Raw genomic sequence first — 17,448 nt, 5'->3', positions numbered from 1 at the left:
AGTTGTATAGGAGTGCTTGATCTATGCTCATGTTGCCTCACGTTTCTTCTCGATGACATTGTTGTTGGATGAACCATGTTGTTGCTTTCGGTACGATTCACGGACATAATGATTTTGTTGATCCACATTTAAAATCTTATTGAAATATGCATTTGACGCATCAATCGAATTAATTTGTTGGAATGAAGTCGAAATAAGGTTTGCACGTCGCAGTAGGGTGAGAGAAATTGCAAAAGAAAACTTTTATACTACTAGATTTAACTTTTGGGGATCGATTCGAAATGAGACTCCCAATACGCTGAAGTTTTTTAAGAGTTTGGTTTCGGCAGCAGGGCTTCAAAAGTCAACTATGCATGAACCACGGTGGACGCGAGGCGTAGAATCGGCCGGACGTTTTCCTGTGATCCTATCCCGTGCGCTGCCAGTCAAACAGTCCATACAAAGCTGCACACTTCCACGCTGAGTAGTACCAGTGCTCCGCCGCTCGCCGAATCGAGCTCACGCCCCGCCGCGATGCGCCCGCACGCCAAGTTCGTCGAGAAGGCGACCGCGCCGTACGGGTCCTGGGAGTCGCCGATCAGCGCCGACGCCGTCTCCTCCGCCGGGAAGACCGTCGAGGGGCTCGCCGTCGCCGGCGACGGCCGGCTCCTCTGGGTCGAGACGCGCCCCGAGGAAGGAGGGTACGCGAAATACAACCCGCTCACCCCCTCTCACTTGCCCCCAAACCTTCGAACCCGTCGTTCGAGCGCGTGACGCTGACGATTGCTTGGTTTTGGTTCCCTCTTCTCCAGACGCGGGGTTCTCGTGAAGGAAGGGGCCGGCACAGACGGCAGAGGCCTGGATGTGACGCCGCAGGAGTTCGCCGTGCGCTCCCTGGCGCAGGAATACGGCGGTGGCGCGTTCGCCGTGCAAGGGGATGTCGTCGTGTTCTCCAATTACAGCGACCAGCGTCTGTACAAGCAAACCATGGGAGGTGCGGAGGAAGATTGCCTTTAGCTATTGATGATGCTTCCTTTTTCAGTGCTACGATATATCTTCATGGATACGCGCATTGCTTCTGCATAGCACATTTTGGCACTCCGCACATTTTGTTTTGCTGTAGAATGACTTGGCTTCTGCATTCTTCAGACAAGTGTTCCTTCACATCAGTTTCAAACTATACATGTTCTGTAGTTGACGACATGCGCGTATGATTTATGCATGAGCGTATGATTTTACATCATGTTGGGGACTCCATACTTGACGGATATACAAAGCAGCATTTCCAGAAACATGAACTAAAATAGCTGTATTTCAATTTATTGAACTGTAACTTCAATTTGACTTGCAAAAAAAGTGGTTCTGCATCTTTTTAGCCTATATTGTGATTGATTAGAGCGGTGCCACTGTACATCACTTCTCCTTTTAAGAAAAAAAATAAGGGTATCATGTGATGTGTTTTAAAACGGCTCATTTTTTATGGTTTCAGATAACTCACCATTACCTCTGACACCGGATTATGGTGGACCAGTTGTCCGCTATGCGGACGGTGTCTTTGATCCTCACTTCAATCGTTATGTCACTGTAATGGAAGGTGATTAGTACTCCATATATAGCATGTCAATGGTGCTTCATACATTCTTTTAAGAAGATAAGTAAATCCAGTTTGACAACAGATCACCGCAAGAGTGGCTCAAATCCCATCACAACAGTTGCTGCTGTGAGCACAAGTGTTGAAGATGTTAATGGTAAGAAGAACTGAGGACTATACACCTGTTGCATTAATTTGTGCCTAAGATCCTTCAGGATTATATAAATAATGTTCTCAATGTTTACCTTAGAACCAACTGTGCTGCTCAGTGGGAATGACTTCTATGCCTTTCCACGCATTGATCCAACTGAAAAACGCATGGCATGGATTGAATGGAGTGACCCAAACATGTCATGGGATAAAGCACAACTATGGGTTGGATATTTCTCCAGCAAAGGGTAATCTCTTATTTGCATGCTTTGTTGTTTCAAATTATTTGCATGCTTGTCTATTGCACTTTTTTTGGTGAAAAAGGGACATCTACTTTACCAGCTGCTGTTACACCGAAGGATGTGCTTACATCCTTTTTTTTTTTTGCAATATACTGAAGGATGTTGTTGGAACATTTATCAGTGTATTTTTGAATGACCATGGTGTGACTGCACATTTTAGATCACTCTAAACCTATAGCCAGTTCGCGGAAGATGCTTGTCTTTTTAGGTTTTATTTAAACCTTATTTTGTGGGTTATTGTAGCACCAGATGATCAATTTGATCAGATTTTTTTTCAATCCTTTATTCTGAGAAGTAAAAGATGAATGATTCAGATGTATGTTGATTCAGTTATGCATGAATGCTTCTTAATCTTCTTCTAAGCTTTTCATTTTTATTACGATGGTTATTCGTGCAGAGAGGTGGAAAAACGTATTTGCATTGCTGGTGGAGACCCAACGATAGTAGAATCTCCTACTGAACCCAAGTGGTCTTCAAAAGGTGTTTGCATCTTGGCATACTCTAACTTCGTGTTCAAACTTATTCCATATTTGTGTCCACATGAATAGTTGATTTTCGGTATGTTAACTTGTTAGTAGGTACTTCACCAAAATAAGACACATTATGTTTCAAAATCTCATTTAATTAAACTAGATTTTCTTTAGGTGAACTGTTCTTCATAACTGACCGACAGAGTGGATTTTGGAATATTTATAAATGGGTATGATTTTTTCTAACTTGTTTGTCTCTAGTATGTTGTCCATTGAAATAACTTTGTTCCCAAGTTGTTAAACTATTTAGTTACAGCATGGAGTAGCCGGTAATTGATGTGTGTCCTTATTACCATTGCCATTTCCCTGTATTTATTACTTGCACCTATCTTTTAACAATTCAGTTTCCTGTTTTTAACAAATAACCGCAGCATTTTACCTTCATCGGTATCTATTCACAGGAACAATTGTGACAAACCACTTTGTTATTGAGTTTTTATTTTGGCAAGACCATTAGCTAGGTTGGTATTACCACAATAGTATTACGTTGAGGACCTACTATCAAATCACTCTAATTAGGTGGGCGGTAACTAAGAATTAGATTCTTCACACATATTAACATTTGTTTGGGGAATTCTTTAATTGGTTTTGTCTTGCTATTGTGCCGATTCATGTATGACAGGATGAGCAGAGCAATGTGGTCGTGCAAGTGTACTCACTTGATGCTGAATTCTCGAAGCCAATGTGGGTTTTTGGTGTCAGCTCCTATGCTTTCCTCGGAAATGACGACCAGAGTCAGAAAATAGTTTGCTGCTACAGGTTGTCGCGGTTTTCAGTATTGACCGTATTTGTTTTATGGTTGTATGTGATTCATAAAGATAAGCCTATTTTTCTCTTATCCAGGCAGAATGGGAAGTCATATGTTGGGTTGCTGGACCATGATTCAGGGTCATTTTCAAAAGTTGACCTTCCCTTCTCTGCTGTAACTAACATAGTAAGTGCAAATTCTGATGACTTACCTTAAGAGCTAACTGATATTTCCTTAATTTTTCACATGATGATGCTATAAATCACATCATGTTGATTTGTTAGGTTTCTGCAGATGGATCTTTCTATGTTGAGGGTGCATCTGCTAGTCTTCCAGTATCGATAGCAAAGGTTCGTTAGACTACCTTCATGAATTGGCTGTTCGTGCTAAATATCTACTCTGAGATCCTCCAATGTGCAACCTAGCTTGATCCTATGATTTTTCACCAGGTGGCACTAGATGAAAAGAGAACAATGGCAGCTGACTTTTCTATAGTTTGGTCCTCCTCAGAGGACATAAAGAAATATACACCCTACTTTAGTTTGCCTGAATTTATGGAGTTCCCAACCTTAATCCCTGGCCAGCATGCTTATGCTTATTTCTATCCTCCATACAACCATACTTTCCAAGGTTCATCAGATGAGAAGCCTCCGTTATTGGTCAGAACCCATGGTAATCAATCAAATCTTATCTATCTTTTTCTTGAAGGTACCAAAAAGTTTTGTACATGCCCCCTCTCAAAAGACAAGGCATAGCACATGCTGTCTTCCGTAAAGTATTTTCCCCTGATTTCGTTGATTGTGCATTCTTTCTTGGTGTCAATGTTTTTCACATTCGCTGCATATCTGCTAACTTTCTGTTTACACTGTTTGTGCTCGTACGATGATAAGAAGAGCATACAGTGGTCCTAATTGTACTCACCAACTTATCAATTACTAAGGCCGGTGAAATGATGCACCAATTGGCTGGCAAAGTATCACGACAGAGAACTGACTACTTCTCTTGGTATTACTGCAATTATTTAGGTGGACCTACAGATGAAGCACGTGAGATTCTTGATCTTAGTGTGCAATACTGGACGAGCCGAGGATGGGCATTCGTTGATGTTAACTATGGGGGAAGTGCAGGTAAATGCTCTTAACTTTCTCGGCTATCTATCTGAGGAGTAAAAATCCTGCGTTCTATATACTTGCACATCTGATGCATGGATTATTTAATGATTTGCATCCTCTTATGTACAAAAGCCTTAATCTCTTACTGAAGAACATGGAAGTATTACTAAGTATTCTCTTTGTTTTTCTTGAAGGCTATGGGAGAGAGTATCGAGAGAGGCTTTTAGGGCAATGGGGTGTTGTGGATGTAAATGATTGCTGCAGCTGTGCTACATTTCTGGTATGGCTTATTCAGACTGACTGATCCTTTTAATAATTTCATTTAGCTTCTGTGATCATCATATTCAGTGCATATAATTAGATGAGATTAATGAATATGCCTTTTTACTGATGATAAGGTGGCAACTGGAAGAGTAGACGCGCAACGACTCTGTGTAACAGGGGAATCTGCTGGTGGATTCACAACTTTAGCTTGCCTTGCTTTTAGACAGACGTTCAAGGCTGGTTCTTCTTTATACGGGGCAACCGGGCAAGTTTCAAATCACAATTTTTCCTCTTCTTTTTGTTGCAGCCTAATACTAGCTAACAATTTATACATTTGTTGAGCAGATTGCTGATTTAGCTTCATTAAGGGCAGGCATGCACAAGTTTGAGGCGTACTATATTGACAACCTTGTGGGTAAGGAACTTTGTACTCATCTTTACTAGGATATGGATGTTCGAATCTGTTTATAATTTACTAAATAACACCCATGTACCTTCAATATTCCAGGGAATAAGCAGGCTTACTTTGAGAGGTCGCCAATAAACTTCGTTGAGAGATTTACATGTCCGGTCATTTTGTTTCAAGGATTGGATGACCCGGTAAAACTTTGAATTTTGAAGTGTGATGTCACACTATAGTTGTCTAGACAATTTATAGTAGTTTGATATGTATGGTTGTAGAATTTGATAAGAGAACATTCTTAGTACAATATCAACTATCTTTAGAGTAATGAATTAAATACAACTATTAGTCCAGACAGTGAGGATGGAATGGAATTCTGCTAGGAAAGACTGCAGTGTGTCAGTTGTCTACATTCTTATCCTTTGAACTGTTAGGCTTTTTTTTTTCAAGATATCTTTGCCAGCTTAGAAGGGGAGCCTTGGCGCAGTGGTAAAGCTGCTGCCTTGTGACCATGAGGTCATGGGTTCAAGTCCTGGAAACAGCCTCTTACAGAAATGTAGGGAAAGGCTGCGTACTATAGACCCAAAGTGGTCGGACCCTTACCTGGACCCTGCGCAAGCGGGAGCTACATGCACCAGGTTGCCCTTTTTTTTTTATATCTTTGCCAGCTTACACTTCGATGATCTTCAGGTTGTATCACCAGATCAGGCAACAACAATATACAAGGCTATAAAGGACAAAGGTCTGCCTGTTGCTTTGGTTGAGTATGAAGGGGAACAACATGGTTTCCGCAAGGTTAACAATTATTATCGTTTTTGTATCTCGTTATATACAAGTCACTTTTTTTTAATTCTTACACAAGGCACCTCCGATGTACCACATTGCACCCTGAATAGTAAACAGCGATGTACTCGACCAACTTGGTTTTTCTTTTGTTGAATATATGAATGATGGCTGCTTGCGGCCGGGAAGCCCAGTAGAAATTAACTCAAATATGACAGATGAAAAGCTCATAGCTGATACGCATTTTCTTGGAGCAGGCCGAGAACATCAAGTTTACCTTGGAGCAGCAGATGATGTTCTTCGCAAGATTGGTGGGGCACTTCAAGGTGGCAGATAACATTGCTCCAATCAAGATAGACAATTTTGATAAAGCCTCGTGATTGTTTGAAAGAACAATCGAGAGTCGCTCGGTTGATAAGGGTGCGTTCGTGCCAACATGCCCACCGGATTTGAACCTCCATGAGGCAGAATAAAGGGGGTGAACTTCCTTGATTGTCTCATTTCCTTGTACTCGTTTTAAAGAGCTGCGACATGTATGCGGTTTAAGCATCAACTAGTGAACTTTTTCTTTTGGCTTGGTACACCTCTGGACCAAGTTTCAGTAGTGAAGCAAAGGGCTGCTTAGCATTTCAAAAATATTGTGCCAGGAGACTTTATTCGAGTGAAGAGAGACGCGGCATTATGGTTTATTATCACTGTCGTGTTTAGATTCAGGGTTTTGCGAAGTAACTTCCCTATGAAGTCGAAACCGCTTTGAAATCAACCGAGGATCAAAACATGGTCTGTTTTATAAGTTACTTCCTCCGTCCCATAATGTAAGACGCTTTTTCACACTAGTGTAGTGTCAAAAAGTGTCTTACATTATGGGACGGAGGGAGTAGATGTTTGTTCTAGACTGTTTTGAAGTTGTAGGACTGTGAGTGGACATTTGTATTTTAAAATTGCAGCGCTATAAAAGTGTAGGACCATAATGTCACACCATGTTGAATGCTTCTCCCTCCATTCTGAAATATAATGTGCATTAATTTTTCAAAGTTAAAATTGAAACCGCTTTGAAATCAACGGAGGGTCAAAATGTGATTTGTTTTATAAGTTAGATGTTTGTTCTAGACTGTTTTGAAGTTGTAGGACTGGGAGTGCACGTTTGTTTTTTTAAATTGCAGCGCTATAAAAGTGTAGGACCATAATGTCACACCATGTTGAATGCTTCTCCCTCCATTCTGAAATATAATGCATTGATTTTTTTCAAAAGTCAAAATCCCTACGCTTGACCAAGTTTATAGAAAAAATCATAATAATTATAATACCAAATTAGCAAAAAACTGAAAATATATTTCATGATGAATTCAACTAGCACCACATCATCCGCAAAGACCATACACCATGGGATATCTCCTTGTATATCCCTTGTGACCTCATCCATCACCAATGCAAAAAGATAAGGGCTCAAAGCTGACCCCTGATGCAGTCCTATCTTAATCGGGAAGTCATCAGTGTCGACATCACTTGTTCGAACACTTGACACAACATTATCGTACATGCCCTTGATGAGGGTAATGTATACATTACCCTCATCAAGGGCATGTACGATAATGTTGTGACAAGTGTTCGAACAAGTGATGTCTGTCAAACATGAGATATTGTTGCGTGTACATCAAGGAGGTGTGCGTCACAACCAGAGGATCATCAACCGTGGACTAGTTAGTTAGCTAGAATACTATGTAATCATTATCTTTCTTATCTCTAGTATTCTTTCTCTAAGATGTATCCCAACAACCTGTACGCGTATCCGGCTCGCAACCCAGCTATTTAACACGCAACACGTCCGGCCAGGAAGGCTAAGACGTTTACCGCAAGTCGCACATGGTATACAGAGCCTTCTTCTTCCACTAAACCCTAGCTAAATCCATCTCCATCAAGTGCGTGCAGCTATGTCTTCCTCCTCCGCCTCCTTCCAGTCGCCGCTCAGCGGCGGAGTCTCGGAGAAGCTCTCCCGCACCAACTACGTTCTGTGGCGGACCCAGATCACGCCGCAGTTGCGGGGCGCTGGCGTCTTCCACTACGTCGACGGCACGGCGAACGAGCCGGCCAAAGTCCTCACCATCAAGGACGCCGCCGGCAAGGAGACCACTGGGCCGAATCCCCTTCATCTGCTCTAGGTGAGGGAGGACCAGCAGGTCCTCGGATACCTGCTCCAAAACCTCTCCAAGGAGGTGCTCGTCATGGTGACCACGATCACCACGGCGCACGAACTCTGGGTGGCACTGGTGAGCATGTTCTCGTCGCAGTCACTCAGCCGCGTCAACAACATCCGCACAACGCTGATCAATGCGCAGAAGGGCAATCAATCAGTGGCCTCCTTCTTCGCCGCCATGAGAGGTCTCGCCGATGAACTCGCCGCGGCGGGAAAAAAACCCATCCAGGACGACGAGCTCATGTCCTACATCATCCACGGGCTGGACCAAGATTATCAGCCCCTCGTCTCTGCACTGGATGCTCGCGTCACCCCAGTAACCCTTGATGAAATTTTTGCTATGCTCAGTAACTTTGATCAACGCATGGCGCAGTACCAAGGCTCTGGTGGTGGCTTCAAATCGTTGGCCAACTCTGCGTTCAGAGGCCGTGGTGGTGGCTCTCGCTCGCGTTCATCTCCCCGTGGCAAGGGGAGGTTCGGCTCCGGTGGTGGTAGCTACTCCAACAACAACTCACGCGGCGGCGGCCGCTCTGGCTCCAAAGGGCGTCGCGGTGGTGGCAGTGGTGGCTCCAACAGATCCCGCTCGGACTTGCCTCGCTGCCAAATCTGTGGCAAGCCCGGCCACACGGCGAAGGACTGTTGGTACCGCTACGAAGAAGACGATGGTGACTCCTCACAAGATGAAGAGAAAGTTGTCGTGGCGGCTGATGGCTCCTATGGAATTGACACAAACTGGTACGTTGACAGCGGCACCACCAAACACATCACCAACGAGCTCGAGAAAGTCACCATGAAGGAGAAATATCGCGGCAAGGATCAAATTCACATGGCCAGTGGTGAAGGTATGGGCATACGTCACATTGGTCACTCAGTTTTTAATACCCCTAGTCGTAAAATTCATCTCAGAAGAATCTTGCATGTTCCTAGTGCTCATAAAAATCTTCTCTCCGTTCATAGAATTGCCATTGACAATCATGTTTTCCTCGAGTTTCATCCTTATTTCTTTTTGATCAAGGATTAGGACACGAAGAAAGTTCTCTATCGAGGTAGATGTGTTCGAGGGCTCTACCCGTTGATTCCGGAGTTTAGAAGATTCAATAAACAAGCTTGTGGTGCTATCAAGCTCTCGTCCACACGATGGCACGATCGTTTAGGACATGCCTCTTTTTCTTTGGTTGAAAAACTACTTAGGAAAAATAAGCTCCTGTTTGTTGGTGAGCGAAATATTGAAATTATTTGTGATTCATGTCAGTGTGCTAAAAGTCATCAATTACCGTACCCCATATCTACTAGTGTCTCCACCAAACCTTTGCAATTGATCTTTTCTGATGTGTGGGGGCCTACCCCCTCCTCTGTTGGTAGGCACACATATTATGTGAGTCTTATCGATGACTATAGCAAATTTTCATGGATCTATCTCCTCAAGAAAAGATCAGATGTGTTTCAAGTTTTTCACAACTTTCAAGCACTTGTTGAAAGAAAGTTTGACAATAAGATTATTGTTGTCCAATCCGATTGGGGAGGGGAATAGGAGAAACTTAATTCCTTCTTCCAAAACATAGGCATATCTCACCATGTATCATGCCCACACGCTCACCAACAAAACGGGTCGGCCGAACGCAAGCATAGGCACATTGTCGAAGTTGGCTTGGCCCTCCTAGCAAGAGCCTCCATGCCAGTCAAGTTCTGGGATGAGGCTTTTCTTACAGCCGTTCACATTATCAACATGTTACCTAGCCGTGTCATCAACAATGAAACTCCCATGGAACATCTCCTCCACATAAAACCAGACTACACCTCTCTCCGTGTCTTTGGCTATGCTTGTTGGCCAAATCTTCGGCCTTACAATAATTGCAAGCTCATGTTTAGATCCAAATGGTGTGCTTTCCTTGGCTATAGTGCCCAACACAAAGGTGTCAAGTGCCTTGACATCTCCACTGGTAGGGTATACATCTCTCGCGATGTTGTTTTTGATGAGACCAAGTTCCCCTTTGTGGATCTACATCCCAACGACGGCGCACTCCTCCGCAAGGAAATCTTGCTCCTACCCTCTCATCTCTTTGGCTATGATCAAGGGGGTATTACAAATTGTGATGATCATATGTTGACTAACCCTACTAATAGTCTCCATGAGCTTTGTGATGATACAGAAAACAACGGTGCAAAAATCACAGAAAATTGTGAAGAAAATGGACCAGCAGGTCCTTATTTCATGTGTCTTGGTCCAGGGGACAAATCTTCCTCAGGATCAGCTTAGGTGCTGCAGCCGCGCAGCGATCGCCTTTGGGATCCGCGGCTGGCAGCGAACCTGCCGTGCCAGCCCCGACAGACGCAGGCGGGCGCACGGACGTGACAGTATCAGGCGGAGCACGGGCGAGTCCACGCCAGCCACGCGACAGAGCCTGGCGGGCCGCAGCGCCTCCCCTTGCACACGTGAATCATCACCCGCCAGGTGGCAGGCCGATGCTGGGTTGGGTTGGGTCCAGCGAGACGCCCAACTACGCGTGTACACACGGCGTGCCACTACACGTCAGGCGGATGCAGGGGCAGATTCTATCAGCCCGGGGTCCAGGTGGCAATCATTGGGCCATGATGATGCGCTGAGGCCCAGATCTTCTGTGGCAAAATCATCGCTCGCACCATGGTCCACGACCATAGAAGATCCGAACCCACCTTCGCCTATTGACGCCGCTACTTCTGGAGCCCTGCATGGATCCTCCTCGGGATCAGGAGAGGATCAGCATGATCCAGGCTCGGGATCCTCTGCGCCGGAGCCCTTTGTAGAGGTACCTGCTGCTACTCCGCGCCAAACACGACTACAACAAGGGGTAATTAAACCTATTGATTACAAACATATTACAAAACATGGGCTGGTTTGTTCAACAGGTGAACCAGGAGAACCCAATACACTTGAAGAAGCTTTGGGTGATGCAAGTTGGAGACAAGCAATGCATGATGAAATCATGGCACTTAAAAAGAACAGAACATGGCATTTGGTTCCTCCACAACGAGGTAAAAATCTGATTGACTGTAAGTGGGTCTTTAGGATAAAAAGGAAAGCTGATGGAACCATTGACCGTTATAAAGCTAGACTTGTTGCAAAGGGCTTCAAACAATGGTATGCTATTGACTATGAGGACACATTTAGTCCAGATGTAAAAGCTGCTACTATTCGTCTTGTTTTGTCCATTGTTGTGTCTAGGGGATGGAGTTTACATCAGCTAGATGTACAGAACGCGTTCCTCCATGGTGTTCTGGAAGAAGAGGTTTACATGAGGCAACCACCTGGGTTTGTAAATGCATGTGCACCACTTCATGTGTGCAAGCTTGACATGGCATTGTATGGACTGAAACAGGCCCCAAGAGCATGGTATTCTCGCCTCAGTAAAAAGATGCAAGAGCTTGGTTTTGTTCCTTCAAAGTCTGACACTTTATTATTTATCTATAACAAGTCAAGTATATCCATATTTGTTCTCATATATGTTGATGATATAATTGTGACAAGCTCATCTGATGAAGCAATAACAGCACTGTTGAAGGATTTGAGTGCAGAGTTTGCTCTCAAGGATCTAGGAGATCTACATTATTTTCTTGGCATTGAGGTCAAGCAACACAAGGATGGTCTTCACCTCTCTCAAGAAAAGTATGCAACAGACTTAGTAAGAAAGGTTGGTTTGCAAAGTTGTAAGCCTGCACCTACTCCTTTGTCTAGCACAGAAAAGTTGTCTCTTGCTGAAGGAGAGCTTCTGAATTCAGAAAATAGTACAAAATACAGAAGTCTGGTAGGTGCACTTCAGTACTTAACACTGACCAGACCAGACATTTCCTTTGTTGTTAACAAAGTATGTCAGTTCCTTCATGCTCCTACCACTGTTCACATGACTGCTGCAAAACGTATAGTAAGATATGTGAAAAATACATTGAGCATTGGCCTAAATTTCAGCAAGTCATCCTCTACAATTATTAGTGCCTTCTCTGACTCAGATTGGGCTGGGTGTCTAGATGACAGACGCTCAACTGGTGGTTTTCCAGTATTCTTTGGACCTAATTTGATATCTTGGAGTGCAAGGAAGCAAGCTATGGTTTCAAGGTCCAGTACAGAAGCAGAATATAGAGCGTTGGCAAATGCAACTACAGAGATCATACGGGTGCAGTCGATTTTAAAGGAACTAGGTATGAAAAGAACTAGAGATCCATGCTTGTGGTGTGATAATCTAGGTGCTACCTATTTATCAGCAAATACGGTCTTTCATGCCAGAACTAAACACATTGAGATAGATTTTCACTTTGTTTGAGAAAGAGTTTCAAATAAACTTTTGGATATTCGGTTTATTCACTCTCAAGACCAAGTTGCGGATGGTTTCACCAAAGCTCTACTCACAAGAAGTTTTGAAGACTTCAAGCATAATCTCAACTTGATGAAGTTGTGATTAAGGGAGGGTGTCAAACATGAGATATTGTTGCGTGTACATCAAGGAGGTGCGCGTCACAACCAGAGGATCATCAACCATGGAGTAGTTAGTTAGCTAGAATACTATGTAATCTTCATCTTTCTTATCTCTACTATTCTTTCTCTCCAATATGTATCCCAACAACCTGTACGCGTATCTGGGCCCGCAACCTAGCTATTTAACACGCAACACGTCCGGCCAGGAAGGCTAAGACGTTTACCGCAAGTCGCACAATGTCGACACTGATGACTTCCCGATTAAGATAGGACTGCATCAGGGGTCAGCTTTGAGCCCTTATCTTTTTGCATTGGTGATGGATGAGGTCACAAGGGATATACAAGGAGATATCCCATGGTGTATGCTCTTTGCGGATGATGTGGTGCTAGTTGACGATAGTCGGACAGGGGTAAATAGGAAGTTAGAGTTATGGAGACAAACCTTGAAATCGAAAGGGTTTAGGCTTAGTAGAACTAAAACCGAGTACATGATGTGCGGTTTCAGTGCTACTAGGTGTGAGGAGGAGGAGGTTAGCCTTGATGGCCAGGTGGTACCTCAGAAGGACACCTTTCGGTATTTGGGGTCAATGCTGTAGGAGGATGGGTGTATTGATGAAGATGTGAACCATCGAATCAAAGCTGGATGGATGAAGTGGCGCCAAGCTTCTGGCATTCTCTATGACAAGAGAGTGCCACAAAAGCTAAAAGGCAAGTTCTACAGGACGACGGTTCGACCTGCAATGTTGTATTGCGCTGAGTGTTGGCCGACTAAAAGGCGACATGTTCAATAGTTGGGTGTGGCGGAGATGCGTATGTTGAGATGGATGTGTGGCCACACGAGGAAGGATCAAGTCCGTAATGATTGATATACGAGATAGAGTGGGGGTAGCACCAATTGAAGAGAAGCTTGTCCAACATCTTTTGAGATGGTTTGGGCATATTCAACACAGGCCTCCAGAAGCTCCAGTGCATAGTGTACGGCTAAAGTGTGCGGAGAATGTCAAAAGAGGGCGGGGTAGACCGAATTTTACATGGGAGGAGTCTGTTAAGAGAGACTTGAAGGATTGGAGTATCACCAAAGAGCTATCTATGGACATGGGTGCGTGGAAGCTTGCTATCCATGTGCCAGAGTCATGAGTTGGTTGCGAGATCTTATGGGTTTCACCTCTAGCCTACCCCAGCTTGTTTGGTAATAAAGGCTTTGTTGTTGTTGTTATTGTTGTTGTTGTTGTTGTTAATGAATTTAATGATACTATGACCAATATTGATATTTTTTAGAAAAAAATACTAATATTTATAATACCTAGCAAAAAGTGAATATATTTTAGGATGAATCTAATGATACTATGATAGATACTAATATTTTTCTCTATAAAATTGGCAAACATAGACAAGTTTGACTTTTTAAAAAATACACCTTATATTTGGGAACAAATGGTTTATTTAAATTAAAATGGTGTTACATTCTACCATATAAGAAACAGAGATGTTTTAGAAGATTGCAGTGGATGGGTTTTTTCTCTATCAAATATAGTGTAGAGAAATTCTTTAAAAAATGCATATATATATTACCACATTACGAGGCGAATTAGACACATTCAAAAACTATTTTTGAATCAAAATGTCTTTAACACCCTTTGAAGCAAGTTGAAATCTTTCAATCAAAGGGACTCCCAACTGTTCGGAAGCGACTAGCAGTCGTACAAATGCTAACCGAAGCCAGTCAATATCATCGTGTTTGAACCTAACAGAAAGAAAGCACGCCAATGCGCGAGTCTCACCTAGTTCAACTCGGGTTTGAACCTGCAAAACCATCCCATGGTAGCTTCCTTACGGGCCAGACGGAAGGGTAGTGGTAGTAGTGGTGGGAAGTTGAAGAACTGAACTTTTGGGTATGGATTAGATTGCACCACCTCTAGTGCCCAAGGAGTTAACTTTTGGGGGCGGGTTTGGGACAGTTAGAGATGCCTTTATAGTTACTACAGGATGAAGGGGAAGGTCCTTATTGACAATCCTCTCCAGGAATGATGTCATGATGACACTTCCATGTTTTTTATCAGAACTAAATATTTTCCCAAGAGATTAGTAATGAGAACCAGTAAAGTTTTCACGCCAATCCAAAAAGGGCCGACATCTCTTATCTATAGCTTTCATCACGCTGTGAAAGGTAACACATGTATGACTCTTTGATTCAAGTTTTTTGGTAGGAATTTTGGAGGATCGTAGTCCTTTTGGAAATTTTCTATATGGGAACTTCGTTTCATAGGATTGAATCCTACACTTATTTCCCTAAGTATTCATTTGTACTGCATCCCAAAGAAAATTTAACATTCACTCAAACCCCTTGGAAAGAATTCCTTATGTTCCTTTGTTTTTCTTGTGATGTAATCAAATCAAACAAACAAAAAACACGTAGGATTCAAATAAGCATGAAATTGCAATCCCACACCTTTTCTATTCATGTATTCTTAGAATCATGTGAATCAAATAGGCCTATAGTAAGTAGGCATGGATTTAAGGACACCGTTTCAGCGAACAAGCCTTCTACTCAAAGGAAGGATGATGCCACGCCATCTGACTATGATATTTGGCTACCTTGTGTTGAAGTATATTGCCCGCCTCTCTCCACCAGTTCAGACTTTTGGATGAGTTGGCTGGTGCATGAATTCAATATGGTATCCGATCCAGGAGGTCTTGAGTTTAAGATCCTACCAACGCAGTATTAAAAAAGAGATTCTGCGGCCTACATAAATCACACGTCTAAGAGCTAAATAAGCCTAGACGTGAGGGGGGGGGGGGTTGTTGAAGTATATTGCCCGCTTCTCTCCATCAGCTTAGACTTTTGGATGAGTTGGCTGGTGCCTGAATTCAATACCTTGGCGATAAGCAGAGAGAAGACAAACAAAGGAAGTTTGGTGGGAGAGAGGTATGTAGACCAAGATAGGTATGAGGGGTATCATGAGCTCGCATGAGACGATTCCGTCTTCTTTTCTTATCGCTCTTGCCCCTGTTTAGAGCCGATGATGGCGCCTCAGCTTCATCTAGCTTCTCCTCCAGTGGCCTCGCTGCTCGGATTAGAGATGGCAGAGGAGGCTGACTCCAAGTTGTAGATAGTAGGATTAGAACTAGGTCTAGGTTAGGGTTTGCTTTAAGGCTGTCTAGTGTCATGCTATATCAAAGATTCTCACCGGTGCTTGCGAGCTTCATTCGGTGGCTACCATTCGTTGGCTACTGCCGTTTTCCATGGTGAAAGGCAACCATTGGAGGTGCACCTAGCAAGAGCTCCTGAAATAAGCTCACGTGGTATAAAGATCTATCGAAAATGGATGTGGCTTCCCTTTGTTTCACCTCTTCATATCAGTCATCTCGTCAAAGATGAGTCTCTTGTGTTGGACCTGGAGCATGTGTGTCTGCTTCGCCTTGATCTCACCATCAACAATGTTGTAGAGGTGGAGCTATGATACGTCTCCAACGTATCTATAATTTTTTATTGTTCCATGCTATTATATTATCTGTTTTGCATGATTATGGGCTTTATTATACACTTCTATATTACTTTTGGGACTAACCTATTAACCGGAAGCCCAACCCATATTGCTGTTTTATTGCCTGTTTCAGTATTTCGAAGAAAAGGAATATCAAACGGAGTCCAAACGGAATGAAACCTTTGGCAGCGTGATTTTTGGGAAGATTATGATCCTGGAGACTTGGAGTTCAAGTTAGAAGATCCTCGAGGAGGCCAGGAGATAGGGGGGGTGCTCCCCCTACTGGGCGCGCCCCCTGTCTCGTGGGCCCCTCGAGCACCCCCCGATCGACTTCTTTCACCTATACTTCCTCCATTCCTTTATATAAGGTGTATTTGTTTTTTGATAAAATTCCACAATGTAAGGTACATTTCTTCTAATTCCTTGTAATTCCATCATTACCCCTTCAAAAAAGGAGAGTATCTCTCCCCTGATTGCATGCATCTTCTCTTGTAAAGAGAAAAAAGGAACGTATCACTCTCCTGATTGTTTTTATCTCCTACTTTCCTTGCCTAATGATTTAGTTGCCACTAATCAATGATTTTGCCAAGGTTAATTTCGCCCTAGCATGTGTATAATTATGTGCCTTGGTCACCGTGCCAAAATAATACACCTTACATAAAGGAATGGAGGGAGTATAAGCCCACGTACCCTAAAAACATCGAATATCAAGATAGATCGGGAGTTCCGCCGCCGCAAGCCTCTATAGCCACCAAAACCCTCTCAGGAGCCCGTTCCGGCACCCTACCGGAGGAGGGATCCCATTACCGGTGGCCATCTTCATCATCCCGGTGCTATCCATGACGAGGAGGGAGTAGTTCACCCTCGGTGCTGAGGGTATGTACCAGTAGCTATGTGTTTGATCTCTCTCTCTCGTGTTCTTTCTCGTGTTCCCTCTATGGCACGATCTTGACGTATCTCGAGCTTTGCTATTATAGTTGGATCTTATGATGTTTCTCCCCCTCTACTCTCTTGTGATGAATTGAGTTTCCCTCTTGAAGTTATCTTATTGGATTGAGTCTTTATGATGAGAACACTTGATGTATGTCTTGTCGTGTTTATCTGTGGTGACAATGGGATATCACGTGCCACTTGATGTATGTTTTGGTGACCAACTTGCGGGTTCCACCCATGAACATATGCATAGGGGTTGGCACACGTTTTCTTGACTCTCCTGTAGAGACCACTACAAAAAAAAGACACATCCGTGACATTTTGGGCCGGACAATTTTTTTTCTGTCATACTTATGACACTTCTATGACGATAATTGTGAAAAAACCCGGTATCATCATAGATGTGGTGGGCTCCTACTTCTATGACAAAAAATCATGACAGAAAATGGGCTATTCGTCCTGGGCGGGCCGGAGACGCAGTTGCATGACATTCTTTGGGCCGTCCATGACGGAAAAAACCGTGGTAG

The 17,448-nt window shown here is 43.4% G+C and overlaps 1 protein-coding gene across 2 annotated transcripts; it reads left to right on the top strand.

The window, feature by feature from the left end:
* Window positions 1–450: 450 nt before the first annotated feature.
* Window positions 451–6,557, top strand: LOC119338065. 2 transcript variants are annotated; one of them, XM_037610362.1, is made up of 18 exons: window positions 455–680; window positions 792–973; window positions 1,469–1,573; window positions 1,656–1,727; window positions 1,821–1,968; window positions 2,420–2,502; window positions 2,667–2,722; window positions 3,175–3,311; window positions 3,396–3,486; window positions 3,585–3,650; window positions 3,750–3,972; window positions 4,326–4,427; window positions 4,607–4,692; window positions 4,811–4,933; window positions 5,022–5,091; window positions 5,185–5,276; window positions 5,770–5,874; window positions 6,120–6,557. In XM_037610362.1, exons 1-18 carry the CDS (start codon window positions 514–516, stop codon window positions 6,240–6,242), a joined length of 2,031 nt encoding a protein of 676 aa, XP_037466259.1. In that variant the 5' UTR covers window positions 455–513; the 3' UTR covers window positions 6,243–6,557. The 2 variants fall into 2 exon arrangements, 1 of the variants encoding a protein (XP_037466259.1); XR_005163780.1 differs by lacking the exons at window positions 5,770–5,874; window positions 6,120–6,557 and having other exon boundaries at window positions 451–680; window positions 4,811–4,941.
* Window positions 6,558–17,448: the final 10,891 nt, after the last annotated feature.

The sequence above is a fragment of the Triticum dicoccoides genome, chromosome 7B, assembly GCF_002162155.2.
Source record: "Triticum dicoccoides isolate Atlit2015 ecotype Zavitan chromosome 7B, WEW_v2.0, whole genome shotgun sequence".
NCBI classification, from domain to species: domain Eukaryota; kingdom Viridiplantae; phylum Streptophyta; class Magnoliopsida; order Poales; family Poaceae; genus Triticum; species Triticum dicoccoides.
The sequence above is the reverse complement of the archived record's forward strand: the minus strand, read 5'-3'. Positions and strand labels throughout refer to the sequence as shown.

Coding starts and splice junctions, on each gene's coding strand:
- LOC119338065 (XM_037610362.1), top strand. CDS start 514: ATGCGCCCGCACGCCAAGTTCGTCGAGAAGGCGACCGCGCCGTACGGG. Junction 1,728..1,820: donor AAGTGTTGAAGATGTTAATG/GTAAGAAGAACT, acceptor TGTTTACCTTAG/AACCAACTGTGCTGCTCAGT. Junction 1,969..2,419: donor GGATATTTCTCCAGCAAAGG/GTAATCTCTTAT, acceptor TTATTCGTGCAG/AGAGGTGGAAAAACGTATTT.